We start from the raw sequence: 17,448 nt of genomic DNA, 5'->3' as shown, positions 1-17,448 counted from the left end.
TGTGTTGTATGACTACCTTGTATTGCGTGTATTGGACTCAGTGTGTTGTAGGCCTACCTTGTATTGAGTGTATTGGACTCAGTGTGTTGTATGCCTACCTTGTATTGAGTGTATTGGACTCAGTGTGTTGTAGGCCTACCTTGTATTGAGTGTATTGGACTCAGTGTGTTGTAGGCCTACCTTGTATTGAGTGTATTGGACTCAGTGTGTTGTAGGTCTACCTTGTATTGAGTGTATTGGACTCAGTGTGTTGTAGGTCTACCTTGTATTGAGTGTATTGGACTCAGTGTGTTGTAGACCTACCTTGTATTGAGTGTATTGGACTCAGTGTGTTGTAGGCCTACCTTGTATTGAGTGTATTGGACTCAGTGTGTTGTAGGCTACCTTGTATTGAGTGTATTGGACTCAGTGTGTTGTAGGGCTACCTTGTATTGAGTGTATTGGACTCAGTGTGTTGTAGGCTACCTTGTATTGAGGGTACTGGACTCAGTGTGTTGTAGGCTACCTTGTATTGAGTGTATTGGACTCAGTGTGTTGTAGGCCTACCTTGTATTGAGAGTATTGGACTCAGTGTGTTGTAGGCTACCTTGTATTGAGTGTATTGGACTCAGTGTGTTGTAGGCCTACCTTGTATTGAGTGTATTGGACTCAGTGTGTTGTAGGCCTACCTTGTATTGAGTGTATTGGACTCAGTGTGTTGTAGGCTACCTTGTATTGAGTGTATTGGACTCAGTGTGTTGTAGGCTACCTTGTATTGAGTGTATTGGACTCAGTCTGTTGTAGGCTACCTTGTATTGACGGTATTGGACTCAGTGTGTTGTAGCCTACCTTGTATTGAGTGTATTGGACTCAGTGTGTTGTAGGCCTACCTTGTATTGCGTGTATTGGACTCAGTGTGTTGTAGGCTACCTTGTATTGAGTGTATTGGACTCAGTGTGTTGTAGGTCTACCTTGTATTGAGTGTATTGGACTCAGTGTGTTGTAGCCTACCTTGTATTGAGTGTATTGGACTCAGTGTGTTGTAGGCCTACCTTGTATTGAGTGCATTCGACTCAGTGTGTTGTAGGCTACCTTGTATTGAGTGTATTGGACTCAGTGTGTTGTAGGTCTACCTTGTATTGAGTGTATTGGACTCAGTGTGTTGTAGGTCTACCTTGTATTGAGTGTATTGGACTCAGTGTGTTGTAGGTCTACCTTGTATTGAGTGTATTGGACTCAGTGTGTTGTAGGCCTACCTTGTATTGAGTGTATTGGACTCAGTGTGTTGTAGGCCTACAGTACCTTGGAGGCCAGCAGCTGCTGCTGGGCATTGATCTGCTGCTGCTGCCGGGTTGCCAGGTCCTGCAGGTCAGTCAGCGTCACGTCCAAATGAGGAGCCCAAACCTGCAACACACACACACACACCTTCACCTACTGACATGCTCATAAGTCATTTTTGCAAGTCCAAGTCAAGTCTCAAGTCTTATGGATCAGCGTTCTATCATCAGCTGCATGCCATCAGGTCTGCTTAGAACACTGCATAGCTCAAACTAAGGAATTCAAAGCATGTACTGTATTATCCCCACTATTAGCATACAAGATCAGCATATGGAGGACCGGATGAGTGAGGGGTACTAATTGGCATGAGTGACTCCCCACAAACTGACTTCACTCAAGTCAGAATCAAAGTGTTGGATATGAGTCTGTTACTGAAGGACTGTCTAAAGTTACCGCTTCTATTCACATCAGTCATTTGATTTCTGCTGCCGGGGGTACTATTGGCATGAGTGAGGAGGTACTATTGGCATGAGTTGAGGGGGTACTATTGAATTTAACATACATTTTTCTTATTGGTCACGACTGAACTTTGAACCTACTCCAGGTGTAAATGTGGTCACACGTGAACTCTGACACAGAGCTGAGACCGTGAGGACGACCTCCTGTGGAGCTGGGAGTCCCAGTGGGTCCATAACGACACCGACAGCGACTGGCCGCGCGATGGAGGAGATACGCGGCCCAGCACAGCGGGCCAGACAGAGCAGCAGAACAGCGAGCGCCGATCAAATCGGCCATCAGCGGACTCCCTGTGGGTCCGAGCCGATGGAGATTCGCGGGCCGCCACAGAGGGCCAGGCGGGGCCGCAGAGCAGCGAAGGCCAAGCAGGGTGACGACCTACAGCGGACTCTCACTGGGTCCGTGCAGTCAGCGAGCAGACGTGCAGTAGAGGAGACGCGCGGCCCTCCCACAACGGTCCAGGCGGCACAGCAGAACAACGAACGCCGGGCCAAACAACGGACATCAACGGACTCCCTGCGGGCCCGAGCCGACGACATCAGATCCAGCAGCAGAGGAGGAGGCAAGCCAGTACATTAATGTGGAGATTATAGACGTTTGTAAATCAAAAGGATTACACATAATCCATCTTCATGTGAGAAGTCTACTCCCTAAAATTCATCAAATAAGGCAGCTTGTGCATGGTAGCAAGGCAGGAATAATTTGGATCTCAGAGTCCTGGCTGGATTCTACTATTTCAGACGTAGACATAGAAATTGAAAATGAGGGGTGGGGGGGGGGGTGTATTTTTATTAGAGCAGATATTGTTTTAATTTAAGAATAGATCTTAATGAGGATAAATTAGAAGCAATGGGCCAATGAGTATGCTATCGTCCTCCAGATCAGAGTGAGTTTTTCACTATGCTGGAGGAGCTGTGCTCCAGACACAATGAGTTTGTGGCTGGGGAGGTGATACTTATGGGTGATTTTAACACTGACGTCTAAAGACGTGACCACTCCATGTACAAGGCCTTCCACAACCTTTGCATTAAATTTAACTTCAAACAGCTAATAAATAAACCCACACGGATAACAAGTTCCTCTCATTCCACCATAGACCTGGCACTAATGTCTAAAATCTCCAACAGTGGGGTAATTCACTGTAGACTCAGCGACCATTCAATTATCTTCTGCACACACAGAGTGGTGAGGGCAGCACTTGATGACCACAACACTGTCAGGTTAAGATCAATAAAGAATTATAACAGTGAGGTACTGAAAGGTAGTTTAAGTACATGGACTGCTCACTCGTCTTAAACTGTGGGAATGTAGATAAAGCCTGGGGTCATTTTAAATCTTTATTTCTATCAGCAGTGGACGACAGTGCACCAGAAAAAACTATAAGAGCTAAAATGAGATCGGAGCCTTGGATGAGCTCAGAAATACTTGGAGCTATAAAATCCAGAAATGATACCTTTATAAAATTCAGTAAGCATAGGGAGGAGCAGACATAAAAGGAGTTTAAAATGCTTAGAAATGAGGTAACTAGACTGATAAAGAAAGCCAAGGCAAAATACATCAATGATAAAATAACAGAAAATAAGTCAAATCCACAACAATTGTGGAAGTGTTTGAAACAAACGGGGTACGGAAAGAGGCTTACGACAAAAGCAAAAAATATGAATCTAGACATAGGAGGCGCGCTGATTACAGGTAATATTAATGTCGCTAATTGTTTAAATAAATTCTTCAATACCATAGCAAATACACTAGTAAATAAATTGCCCAGCCCAACTGATACGTACAGGGAAAGACAGGTGGGGCTGTTTTACAGGCAAAAAGGTATCCTGGCAGATACCTTTTCCTTTTCAAGAGTGACACGGTACTGAAAAAACGTAGGGCCCTCAACCCTTCCAGATTCCTGAGGGATGCAGCAGAGACCATCGCTCCCCGTTTAACTTTCCTTTTGAATATGTCCATCAGCCAAGGACATTTTCCACATGATCTTAAATTAGCAAGAGTTATACCTCTCTATAAAAAAGGTAATAAACTACGGTAGACTATCGTCCTTGTCTCGATCCTTAGCACAGTGTCAACGGTAATGGAAAGGATCATATTTGATCTAATCAACGAACACCTGTCATCAAACAACCTTCTGTATGAGCTTCAGACGGGGTTCAGAACTTCTCACTCCACAGACACGTCTACTGTATCTGACAGACCAAATCAGAACAGAGGTGAACAAAGGGAAATATTGTGTCATGGTTTTATTAGATTTACAAAAAGCCTTTGATACCGTGAATTACGAGATACTTTTATTTAAACTTAAGGCTATGGGTTTTAACAGGGCTACATTAAGGTGGGTGGAGTCATACCTGAGGTGTGTGGGGTGGGGTGCCTCAAGGGAGTATTTTAGGTCCACTTTTATTTATTTTATATGTCAATGACATGAAATCGGCCTGTGGTTGTAATTTGTTTCTTTTTGCGGACGATGCTGCTCTTCTGGTTTCCCATCAAGACAAAGGGGAGGTTGAAAGAACACGTAAGATCAGTCACTGGCTGGTAGATAACAAGTTATCACTTCACTCAGGTAAGACTGAAGCAATTATTTTTGGTTCCACCATTAGACTGAAGAGGTCCCCTGGGTTCAGAATAGCGGTGGGTGACGTTGAGGTATCAGCAAAGGAGGAGGTCACTTACCTGGGCTGTGTTCTGGATAACACTTTATCAGGGGAGAGCATGGCACAAAGGGGAGCCTCAAAGGTTAACAAGAGGATTAAATTCCCAGCTAGAATTTCAACTTTTATTAACAGGTCAGCCTTGGAAATTCTAGCGGGAGCGCTGATTCAATGTCACTTCGATTACGCTTGTTCCTCCTGGTACACCAGTATCTCTAAGTCACTGAAAAATAGGCTACAGACAAAATACAGACTCATTTTACAACTGCATCCGAGGACTTCTACAGTCTCATTTCAACAGCCTTAAATGGCTCAGAGTAGAAGAAAGAGTAGCACAGATCACTGTGCATGGTGCACAGGATCATCAACAATGTTGTACCAAAATACCTCTGCAAATACTTTACCAAGGTCAGTGACGTACATGGTCACGGCACTAGAGGCAGCCCTACCCACATAGTTCCAGCTAGCTGCAAGCGATTCATACGTCATTATTCAGCAGCAGTACTTTGGAAGTCTACCAGCAGACATTGGGCCCTATCTTCGTACGGCGCTATCGTTTGCGCTGCCATTTGCGCGCCTCTTATTGCTATCTTCCCTGCATCTTAAGCTATCGTCTGCCTCCACCGTCCAGTTTTGCGCTGGGATCTAAGCGCAGACACAGGTGTAGGCGTGGCCCAGTCGTGTCCGTGGGCCTCTAGCCTATATCATCTGTCTCCTGCAAGTGTCATTTTGCGCTCTGGCGAAGATACCGCCGCTATGTTCTGAGCGCAAACAGAGGTTTGGGCGTTGCCCGTTCCAAAATAGGCGTTCCGGTGCAATGTGTTAAAAAAAAGGGGCTTTGGGTGCTCTCAATTTTAACGCCACCAAATAGCTGGTCTTAGTGCAAAAAACCCCACTACGCCAGGTGTACGCCTGAGCGCAGATAGTATTCTCTGCGCGCAGTGCAGGAAATCCTTGCTTGGATACATTTACGCATGGCATGGATGTCACTCTCCAACACCTCGCGCCTGCACACACTCTTCTCTCCTCAGAATGACACGTTGATTTTCAACTATAGAAAGGGAAAGGAGAAAGGGTAGGAGAAAATAAAAAGCAAATGTTGATCTTTTCCAACCATTAGGCTACGTTTAATAGCACCGCAATAGCCCTCTCCACTTCCCTCGTCGGGGAGAGAGAGGGAGACACGGGGCATACTGTCGACCTATGGTGTTACTACCCAGATCAACTTTAACTGCCTCACCTCCTAGTAATAGCCAGTAACCTAGGCCTAGCTACTGCAAAAGTGAACTGTTGAAAATTCAACGTCTGGTTTTGTCACGAGTAGCCTACAGCTGCTCTCGCCATTAAGCAGACAGTGACGGAAGCATGTGTCTTTATGTGCACAAGGGAAAAATGACGGACTAAATTGGTGGGATTCAATGTACATATATTAATAGAAACGAATAAAAAATAGCTGATTAATAAAATGTGTGCTGGTGGAACGAAATTCAACTTCAAATAGAGCAGTATCACTCATTCAGCCCCGCAGCGGAGATGCAGGAGAGAGAGCCGAAAAGGGATAAGCATACGTCCGTCCATATAACAGCATGAAAGCTGAAAAACATTTATGGCAGTAACACACACATACGGTTCCCATTATTTGAGCCGCAGCAGCATAATTGCACGCTTTTTTATAATGTCCTACTAGGTCTAATAACTGTTTGTTTTGGTCAGGCTGAGTGTATGTGACAACGGCAGGCGAGTTGAGCTCGGTCCGCATCTCAAGCGGTTGGGCTGGGTCGGATTAGATTTTTTAGGACCGTTGAGAAGAGAACTATTCATGACAGCCATCAAGAAAGGAGGACAGCACTCCAAGTTGAATACTTTTATTGCCACACAGACGTTTGGGCAGCAGCCCTTTTTCAGCGTGTGAAATGGCAATAATACACAGGTGATTCACAGGTGGGCATGAACACGTTATTTGATTTCTATGCATGACAGCCTCACATCTCTCTCTCTATCTCTCTCTCTCTCTCCCTCTCTCGCTCTCCCCATCTAGGCTATCTTTTCTCTCTCGCCCTCTTTCTCTCTCTGACTCTCCCTCTCTCTTTTCTCTCTCTCTCTCTCTCTCTCTCACTCTGTCACTCTGCTTGCACTGAGCAAGCAAGAAGCTGCTGCCTGTCACAGACGTGATGGCGGTGACGCTGTGGCTTTTAAAGGGAGTGAATCCTGTTAATCTGGGCATAAACACACCTATGGAGGTTTGCACCGAGATGACGTGAAGCGCAGCGGCCCGAAACGCCCACAATTAACTAACGCAAAATTACCGCCGTTGCGAAGATAGGGCCCCAAGTCAATAAACCCCTACAACTCATTTAAATCATCAGTAAAGAGCTGGATCAGGAGAAACAGAAGCTGGGTTTAAATTGTTTTATATTAGTTCTTATTCATCTTATTGATTTTATTGGTTTGGGTTTTATTATATTTTGAGCAGTATATTTTAATTTATGTTTTTTAATACTAATTTCATTGATCTTTGATTGTATTTATTTTCCCTATGTCCTCCCCCTTCCTGTGTGGTAGGCACACCCATGCTGTACCCACAAGTGCACTTTCACCATGCACCTCTACTATTACACACTTACACGCACCCAGGCATCCACTCACCAGTACATCTTCCACTCAGACACGTTCCTAACAGACCGCAAATCTGTCAGCTTTATTGCGTTCATCCTTTTGATAATGGTGGGCCTATGTATGTATGTATGACATGTATATATGTGTTCTTTGTCAATAAAGTCTTCAATCAATCAATCAATCAATCAATCAATCCGCTCTCACCCCGTTCTCCACGCATCGCTCCACAGATCCCTTCACCTGGTTCCGCTTGACCATCTGATCTGCAGCTCTGGATCCCCCTGGACAGCAAAAAAACAAACAAACAAACAAACTTATATTTATGATAATATTAATATGTTTCACTGCAAAAGAGTGTGCGTGTGTGTATTATTACTACTATTCCGTGCTTCACGTGCCCATGTCTTGCTTCACACGCTCCGCGCAGCTCGCGTGCTCGTTTCTAGCGCGCTCCGTGCGCAACGCACAACCCCTCCGCCTTTAGTTTTAGTCATCGTCTTTTGACTAAAATGCCATTTATTTTTAGTCATATTTCAGTCATCTGAAATGTTTTAGTTTTAGTCTAGTTTTAGTTGACTAAATATCATAAGATTTTAGTTGACGCATTTAGTTAAAATGTAATGCATTTATTAAAATGTTTCTCTACTAAACTCTAAACTCTCTCTAAGCTCATTGGGAAGAATTATTCATCTGTTATCATGGAATGGTATTAAGGTTGAACATGCAATACAGACGCAGATTTAACTGTTTAACTTCTTCTTCTCTTCTGACAATCTGTTAGATGATGTCATCATTCCTACTACGATGTCGACAGTGATGAATGTTATGACATCACGGATGAGGTCATAAATCACAGATGTCATACAGTTCTAGACAGCTCGACCTGGTGGGCCAGGTCACTATAGTGATGTCATGTATAACCGATGATGTCATAGATCACTGATGATGTCACAAACAGTGATGAGGTCATAAATCACGGATGAGGTCATAACGCTATGTGATGTCACGTTCGGCTCCTATAAGAATTGGCTCTGCTGACCCTCGACAGTTCGTTCATAGCTTCTCCAGGCTGCAACAGTTCCCATCTTCGAACCTTGCAGACTCAGCTATCGAGTGCTACAGTTAGCACTCCTAGGTATCAAGACTCCAGTTTTCCAAGTGTGTCTTGGCCATCAAGTAGCCGCACGTAAATCCTCCAGTCTCACAGTATGCCTAACACAATCAATGAAATTAAACACTGTAGTGAGTTGTTTTTTTTCACATTTTGCATGTCCCTGTTTTCTTTTGTTGCCCTTTGTTGACACCATGAACTTTTGTTTTATGGCTCTTTGCATCTTCTCTTCTACAAATTCTATGTAATATATATCTACATACTGTAACATGCACATGCTGTCATCCTCTGCTCCCCCTCATGCCAAATGAAACATATCTGAAATGTGTTAGTCCTTGTTAACACACAGGGAGGTCGCCAGCACAACTTCATGTTTCTCCAAAACAACTGAAGTTAATGGGGCCCTGTTCTTAGTGTGTTAGGGTTCCATAAATGGTCTTAAATCTTAACCCCTCACACACTCACTTTCCCCCTCAAATTTCCCCTTAAGTAGTTTCAGTTATTCGTGACGTTTTCATGGAATTGTGTTGCTATCTTATTTCCTGTCAGTTATTGTACTAACAAATACTGGAACAGGAAGTAAGCTGGGGGAAGTTTAGAATGTTTATGTTGTCGAGTTGAAACCGTCCATAGTATATTCACCTTATGTAGCCCCGCCCACATGACCAAGTTGTGTTACGACTTCCTGTTCAAAACGCTGTCTGTTTTACCTGCTCAAACCTATTCCAGGTGGCTCTTAGGGGTCTGTTTTACCTGCTCAAACCTATTCCAGGTGGCTCTTAGGGGTCTGTTTTACCTGCTCAAACCTATTCCAGGTGGCTCTTAGGGGTCTGTTTTACCTGCTCAAACCTATTCCAGGTGGCTCTTAGGGGTCTGTTTTACCTGCTCAAACCTATTCCAGGTGGCTCTTAGGGGTCTGTTTTACCTGCTCAAACCTATTCCAGGTGGCTCTTAGGGGTCTGTTTTACCTGCTCAAACCTATTCCATGTGGCTCTTAGAGGTCTGCATACACATTAATTCCCCTCAGCAGTACTACTACAGGAAGTAATTGGATGACCCCTGCGTTGGAACACAAAACAGTTGACTATATCTCCTCCATATGCTGCAACATCACATCAAATGGACATTGGAGACAATCTACATGTTGTGGTCATGTTCTACACATTTCCCTGTAGGTCAGCCTGAGACGTTTGGTGTGTTTTGGAAACTTTGGCATAGTTTAGTTTAGTTTATTAAGTTTATTTGTCAGGGACCATGTGCAAACGATAACATTGATCTCAGAGAGAAAAGATGCTTTGCACCAGATTATAAATTTATATTTTCCATCTGCAGTCCCAGGGCAGGGTTGCCAGCACAAACAACAATACAATAAATACTACAGGGTACATAACAGATATCAACACATCTTCGTTATACATTATACATATCACCACAAATCATACACACATAATCACACTTTATATACACTGCACAGTGTATAAATATCACATTATGCAGCTCTGAAAGACGAATTAGTAATAAAGCATGTGGGCATTGTTGGTTATTTATAATCAATTTCTTAACTTCACGCGAGAAAGTATTAACATCTGTACAGACTTTCAGGTCAGTGGTGAGTTTGTTCCAATCCTTTAAATGAGAAGCAGGATTGAGCAAAGGCAGAGCCTCTTTTTGGAACTCTACACTGCCCCCTTGAGGTCGACCTTGTAGTTCTGCTGCTGGTCTCAGAGCAGAGTTGCACAAAGGTCTTTAGGGGTGGGGGAGCAGCATTATGTTTTATCTTGAATACCATACGGATATTGGAGTACATGATTGCATTTTCAAAAGTCAAATATTTTCAGGGCTTGTTTGTGAAGAGACTCAAGTGGCTTTAGGGTTGTCTTATTTGCCTGAGACCAACATGATATACAGGAAAAATGAGAAAAAATCATTGCGTTTAAAAAGATCTTGGATGCCACAGTGGTGAGCGAGTTTCTAATTTGTCTGAAATTGGCTAGATTATATTTCAGTGTCTGGCTCATCTTCCTTATATGCTTTTGAAAGCTCAGAGTGCGATCCAAAATGACGCCTAAGTATTTCAACTCATCAACATTTTTTATTTGGTCTATTTACAAGAATGTCAGGCATCTGGACTAGAATTTAAACTAAAGCTGTGTGGGTTTGAGCAGAGCTTGTGAAACATGGGTTTCTAATGACGATCCTGCACGAGGGAGCGGGGGGGGGGGGGGGGGGGGGTAGAAGCTTTTTTTTTTTAACTGGCAGAAGCAAAATCAAACGACCCTGTTTCACTTGTTCAGCTAAAATGAATGGGAAACTCCCCCGAGGTTTCGAGCAGAAGGCTTGTGAGCGCGTGCGTCAGTGGAGCCGGGGACTGATCAGATGTGCCACATCTGTAAGAGGAGCTCGGTATGTTTTGGTTCAGCTGTCCAAACGATTTGAGACATCCAGAATTTGAGACGAGGCAGGAAGTTCTCTGTTTCAGTATCGGGTCGCATCCCGCTTGTGATGGTCACTTCGGCACATATTCATATTTGGTCGATTGTTTCTGCTGTGCTGTAATCACATGCTATATTATGTACTAGTGTTATTTAAGTTCACGCAATAGTTAATCCACACTATATACAGGTTAAGTGTATTTTGAGGATGAGAGGTATAAACACTTGCGACTATTGTGTTCTTGGGTGCTAGAATGCAATAACACATTTGTCCCACGGCGCTGGGCCAGCAGGTCGGGGTCAGGGGCTGGCAAATTCAGGACACTCAATCACTAGGGAATTGCAAGGGCTAGATAAAACGGGTCGTAGCTAGGGATAGGAAGGTGGTAGAGAGTCAGGATTCGAGGGGTGGGTAGGCAGAGTGGCTAGGTGGATATGGGTGGTGGGACGGGGGGGGCCCTCATGCATTGGCATAAGTGAGGGGGTACTATGACTGACAGGTACTATTGGTATGACTGAGGGGTAATATTGACATGAGTGAGGAAGTACTATTGGCATGAGTGATGGGTACACTATTGGTATGACTGAGGGGTACTATTGGCATGAGTGAGGGGGTACTATTGGCATGAGTGATGGGTACACTATTGGTATGACTGGGGGGTACTATTGGCATGAGTGAGGGGGTACTATTGGCACAGCAAAACAGCTCAAGGGGTACACAAAACAAAAATGGTTGGGAACCACTGTCTTACCGGACTCTGGGCCCGGAGCTCGTTGGTGGCGCAGGAGGAAACGCACCTCCCCTCTCTGCTGCCCCCAGCGCTGCAGTACCTCCAGCATCCGCTCGCCCTCCCCCACCACGCGCTCTGATGTGTCAGACACACACACACACACACACACACACACACACACACACACACACACACACACACACACACACACACACACAGGCCATTTTAGATTCCAAAGACATCAACTTCAATGTTGTATGTACCAGTACCAAAACAGTTGTTGTTTAGGTGAGTTCTTGTTCTTTTTGTTCAGCTCAGTCATTTTGTACTTCAATGATCTGTACAAGAAAATGAGGAAATGCTGCAGAGTTCCAGTTTTGGAGCTCATCCGGGGGGGGTCCGGGCCCCCCAGTTGGTCTGCAGAGGTACTGCAGGGTGTCTGCCAAATTTGTCAAAGTAGTTTTTGAAACATTTAAAAATTTATTTTAGACAAAAACAAGTACCTCATACAACCCCACATCAAAAAATCCCAACTATCCCTTTAACAAGGGTGCCGGAAGCCTCTTTGCATTTGTCATGGTCATCTATGATGTAAATGACATGTAAATGTTTTGGCTAGATGTTTTTTATTTGAAGCCATGCAAATCCAGATTGAGCCCAGTTCACCAACACGTCACAGTGTGCATGATCAGCTCCTCTGGATGGAGATGTAAAGACTGGGAGCGAACTACACCCGCTAGCTGCTAGCTACTAAGAAAATAGTTCCCACATGAAACTGCTCACAACAAGGTCTGTGAATTATCTCAAGTATATCGATATCTCCAAAACTCAAAAAAATAATACAAAAATAAAAATAAAAAATAAAACAAAACAGACCCGCCGTTCAAATCAAACAGCCTTTCAAGTTTTTTTCTGAATTTTCTCCCACATTGTACTTGGCCAGTTCCCCCCTGCTGTCCCGGTCGTTGCTCCACCCCCTCTGCTGATCTGGGGAGAGTTGTAGATTAGCACATGCTTCCTCTGATACATGTGCAGTCGCCAGCCGCTTCTTTTCACCTGGCACCTGGCATGACATAGCGTGTGGGAGGTTAACGCTATTTCCCCCACTTCCCCTCGCCCCGAACAGGTGCCCCGACTGACCAGAGGAGGCGCTAGTGTGGCGAGCAGGACTCATACCCCAACAGCTTCCCACCCGCAGACACGACCAAATGTGTCTGTAGGAACATCTGACCAAGCTGGAGGTACCGCTGCCAGGAAGTGAACCAGAGTCTCCATGGTGGTAGGTGAGTGCTTTTACCTCTACAATACCCAGACACCGCCCACACTGCCTTTACTTATTTATCTTGGTTGATGCTCCACTTTCTGCCGATCTGGGGAGAGCTGAAACTGGCTCCATGCTTCCTCCGAGACATGGGCAGTTAGCCAGCCGCTTCTTTTCACCTGACAGAGGAAGCTTCAGGACATAGCACGTGGGAGGTTCACGCTATTCCAACGAGTTCCCCTCCCTCCGAAGAGGCGCCCCTAACGACCAGAGGAGGCACCACATCAGCAACCAGGATATTGCATGTATTTGGTGTGGGGTTCCTATATGAGGGAAACCCCCAGGGGGCACGGGGAGAACATGCAAACTCCACACAGAAAGGCCCTTTTGACGACCCCACCCGGGCGGTGGGCACTCGAGGACATGCGGACGGGCACGCATTCCTTCAGCGTTCACAGCGTCCCAGGTGGGAATCGAACCCAGGACCTTCGAGCTGTGAGGCGACAGCGCTTACCACTGCACCACCGTGCCCCCCCCCCCCCCCCCCCCCCCCGACACACTTTTGAATGATCCCTGCCTGCGTTATGTCCCGCCCAGGGGTGGACTGGCTTCATAATTCAGGCCGGGCATTAGATACCAAGCAGGCCAGGCCGGTACAGGCCGACGTGTGTGCCGGGAAAAATTTGGGCTGTTTGAAGCCCAATTTGGGCCGTTTCAAGCCCGATTTGGGCTGTTTGCGTTTGAAGCCCAATTTGGGTCGTTAGAAGCCAGATTTGGGCCGTTTGAAGCCCAATTTGGGCCGTTTGAAGCCAGATTTGGGCCGTTTGAAGCCCAATTTGGGCCGAGTCCAATTTTACAATGAGATGCACCCACTTTAACCCTGAATAAAGTAATAAAACCACTAGTAAACCAGTAGGTGGTGCCTGGCCTGCTGTTCAGTGAGTGGCCTGACTGCAGACACAACAAAAAAAAAAACCCAATTTTTTTTTTTTTTTTTTTTTTTGCAGGCCAGGCCAGGCCAGGCCACCGGGCATTTGCCCGACATGCCCGATTATGCAGTCCGCGCCTGGTCCCGCCCCAACAAATGCATCAAGTGGAGGAAGTAAAGATGGCATTTCTCTCTGGCTGTGAACAGTAAACTGACCGGAGCCTCTCCACATCTCGGCCAGGTGGCAGTCGGCCTCTCCTGGCTCCTTGCAGAGCTCCAGCACGTCTCGACACAGCGTCTCCGGCGTGACGGGGACCTCGCTCATGTGCTGGTCGTTGTTGCTGAGGTACACAGTGAGGAACATCTGGAGAACAACAGAGAGAACAGACATGGTGAGGAACATCTGGAGAACTGTCAAAAACTCGCCGGTAGCGAGCAGCACACTCAAGGGAACGATAAAAACTCAGGTGCACGGCACAAGCACAATAGTAAGAAGAGAGAACGAGCCAGCACACTAAATGTCCTTTTCAAGTTTTAATCTTGTCATTCTGTTCTTGTCAGAGAACAGACACATGAGGAACATCCGAAGAACAATCGAGAGAACAGACATGGTGAGGAACACCTGGAGAACAACAGACAGATAGATGTGTTTCTGCAAGTCCACCCTCGTCTAGGAAAACCGAGGAAAAGATCCTGGAAATTTTTGTTTTCCAGCCTCAAACTGTTCTTACTTTGCGGTCTGTCAGTGAACAGAAAACCATAATGCAATGTGTGAAATGTGTGAAATAAGGTTGACCCTGGTATTTTAGTCAGAATGGCGATGCATGATATATATTTATATATTTCCTACAAAGTGGGATAAATGTTCAGTTGTAAGTCAAAGCCACATTTGATGTCCCAAGCACTTTTATCAAAACTAGGCATCTCGCACGCTCGATTCCTTGCTAGCTGATCACTCTAGCTCATCACTGATGACAGTGATGTGATGTCACAATGCCTCCTTGTGTGTGTGTGTGTGTGTGTGTGTGTGCCCCCTTATGACATCACTGATTACATCATCAGTGTGTGTGCGTGTGTGTGTGTGTGTGTGTGTGTGTGTGTGTGTGTGTGTGTGTCTCCCATGGGACAAATATTGAAACAGAGAACAAACAGAGAACAGACCCCACATTGCCAAATTTAGATAGATAGATATATAGATAGATAGATAGATAGATAGATAGATAGATAGATAGATAGATAGATAGATAGATAGATAGATAGATAGATAGATAGATCTCGTTGGTTTGCCCTTTGGGGTCTCGCCCGCTTTACAGCAAGTGTGCGCCGTGCCGGAACTGCCAACCCCCTTTTTGACCAAACACCTCGATATCGATATGGCAACAATATTGTAAAGATGACTATTGGTGCTTTCACAAAACATTTTTTGATCAGTAATGTGGATAATGACTACTATAAGTGGGCAAAGGCAAATAATAGAACAGCTACAACAGTCCTGTCTGGTAAGTTGAGGAAATGACATCACTTTACAGTAATGCAGCCTTTAAAACCAGGAAAAGACAACACTTATGCCATACCACCATACGCAAAATCTAAGATGATATCTCGTCTCATATCACAATATCGATATAACATCGATACACTGCCCATATCTAGCGCAAAACAAGTTGAAAAACCATTATTTTATATTTGTGTGACCCATTTGTAGAATTCCTTGATTTTCCCAGAATTCCCAAGAGAAATCATCAAATTCCCCTGACTGCCTCTCCCTGTCTGCAAAGCCACAGAGCATCATCAGGTCTCTCTGTCCCAGCTAAAGCCCGGCTGGATCAGATCACATCAGAGCGGGCTGGATGTGGTTTGGCTGGATCAGATCACATCAGAGCGGGCTGGATGTGGTTTGGCTGGATCAGATCACATCAGAGCGGGCTGGATGTGGTTTGGGAGGGTGGGGATCCTTTCTGCTATGAAACCTGAATCCTGCCCATTACCTTTTGATCTGGGAAACACACTTTGATTCAGTAACGTTAGCCTCCATATCAGGTTAGTCCCAATTAGGAGCGATGAGAAGACGGAGAATCACTATGGCTATGGCCGGTCCATCCCAGGGCGAAAACACATAGACAGTAAAAGAGATGGACAGAGTGTCTGTGACATCACAAACAAACACAGAGAGAGCATGTGCGATGTCACAGACAAACAGAGCATCTGTGATGTCACGGACAGACACAGATGAAGGCAGCGGATGTCAACAGACTCAACAAACTGATCCGTAAGACCAGGGACATTGTGGGGCTGGATCTGGGCTCTCTGACTGCGGTGTCAGAGAAGAGAACATTGTCCAGGCTACGCTCCATCATGAGCAATGACTCGCACCCACTCCACGGCGTGCTAGTCAAACACAGGAGCACGTTCAGTGAGAGACTGATTCCACCTAGATGCAATACGGAGAGGCACAGGAAGTCATTCCTGCCTGTGGCCATCGGTCTATTTAATGCCTCTCTTAAAAGAGCACCTCGGAGACGCTCAGTCTCCCTGAGACTGAGCCAGCTGATAGGTTAACTGCCTGGCTGAGCCACGTGTAACGTATAGGGCAAGCCGACTTAATATAAGTCCAGTGTGCAATAACGGTAATTGTCACGTAATGTATACTATGTATACTTACTCTACTTATTTTGCTTACTCTAGACGTATTCTACTTATTTTGCTTATTTTTGCTTCTATCGCATTTTACTACTGTTTACATTATGCTATGTTGTGTTCTGTGAGCGAGCTACTGTAACTTGTCCCAATTTCCCCCCGGGGATCATTAAAGTCTTTCTGATTCTGATTCATTCTGATGGTGTCTGGCTTTTTGACTGAAGGGTTGCTGGTTCAAAGCCTCTTAGTGGCTGGTTCAAACCCTCTTAGTGGCTGGGGAATTTTTAGCAGGGAAAGCAGGGAAAGCAAGACCTTTTGAGATATCTTCTTCGATTCGTATTTGCTCCGCCTCTTTCTGTGCCATATTGTGAAAGTAGGTTATTGGGTTATTGTTGACTAGTGATGGATGATAGGATTCAACATGCAATATGAGCTTCAATAGATGCTTTCACTGGACTTCTGTTGCTAGGCAACAGTTTGGAGCCAAACAGCTTTCCTATCAGTTTTAGCAAACACTGCAACATGAAATAAACGTTGGTCCATTTAGAACATTTATGTTCTCAAGTTGAAACGGTCTCTACAAGCCAGGATACCATGTGATCAATCTGACAGAATTCTCTTTATTTCTGAGACATGAATCTTCGCAGCGATGTCATTGGCTGCTGGAATGTAAACAACAATTTAAAAATGTCATTACAAAGTGACAATAATAAGTTGGGTCATTTGGATGGAGAGCTTGTGAAACTGTGATGGTCAAGAGTCCCATTAGTGATTACGACATCACAATAACATGGAGCTGATATCACCATTCATGTTCCTGACATGACAGATGGTCAGTTTTGTATTGTGATCATGTACAATTTCTATTCTTGTCCCATCCCTACTGTTTAAATGTTTAAAGTGTGGATTCCAGGAAGACAATGAATGTCTCCTGAAATCACGTGGAGATCCAAATAAAGAATATAAAATGCTCCCCCAGTTAGGGCTGCCCAGTGTCCAGCAGAGGGCAGTGGTTGTACTGGTCGGCTCCCAGCATGCATGTGGAGGAGGCGTGTGGGGGAGAAGCAGCCTTCCCTGGGTAAATAAAGGTTGAAACTCCCTCTGCTCTTTGCGGGTGGAGTGATCAGCCTTTAGAGGCTGACATTTTTTCGGGAGTCGTGTGGAGCACAGGATTCCCGTGGTTGGTTGCAGGCAGACACCTGAGCGTGTGTGTGCATGATGTGTGGTGGCAGGCAGACACCTGAGCGTGTGTGCATGATGTGTGGGGGAAAAAAGGGGGATTGGGACAGGATGGGAGGATTT

General features: G+C 45.2%; 2 protein-coding genes across 2 annotated transcripts in view; both read right to left on the bottom strand.

Annotated features, from left to right (window-relative positions):
- The window catches only part of LOC310774931 (apoptosis-stimulating of p53 protein 2-like), a gene marked incomplete at both ends in the record, with an annotated part of 51,012 nt that extends 37,139 nt beyond the window's left edge, over positions 1-13,873 (bottom strand). Inside the window, 4 exons of the mRNA XM_083635021.1 lie at positions 1,282-1,383; positions 7,251-7,327; positions 11,342-11,455; positions 13,726-13,873. Of these exons, the coding sequence (XP_083491147.1) occupies positions 1,282-1,383; positions 7,251-7,327; positions 11,342-11,455; positions 13,726-13,873 (441 nt within the window). The remainder of the gene's footprint in view (positions 1-1,281; positions 1,384-7,250; positions 7,328-11,341; positions 11,456-13,725) is intronic.
- LOC310775900 (NLR family CARD domain-containing protein 3-like) overlaps positions 1-17,448 on the bottom strand; it is a gene marked incomplete at its 5' end in the record, with an annotated part of 253,183 nt that overhangs the window by 155,622 nt on the left and 80,113 nt on the right. The window lies entirely within an intron of this gene.

This window comes from Poromitra crassiceps, assembly GCF_964638095.1.
Source record: "Poromitra crassiceps genome assembly, chromosome: 4".
Lineage (NCBI taxonomy): Eukaryota > Metazoa > Chordata > Actinopteri > Beryciformes > Melamphaidae > Poromitra > Poromitra crassiceps.
Note: the sequence above shows the minus strand (reverse complement) of the source record. Positions and strands in the feature narration are given on the sequence as shown.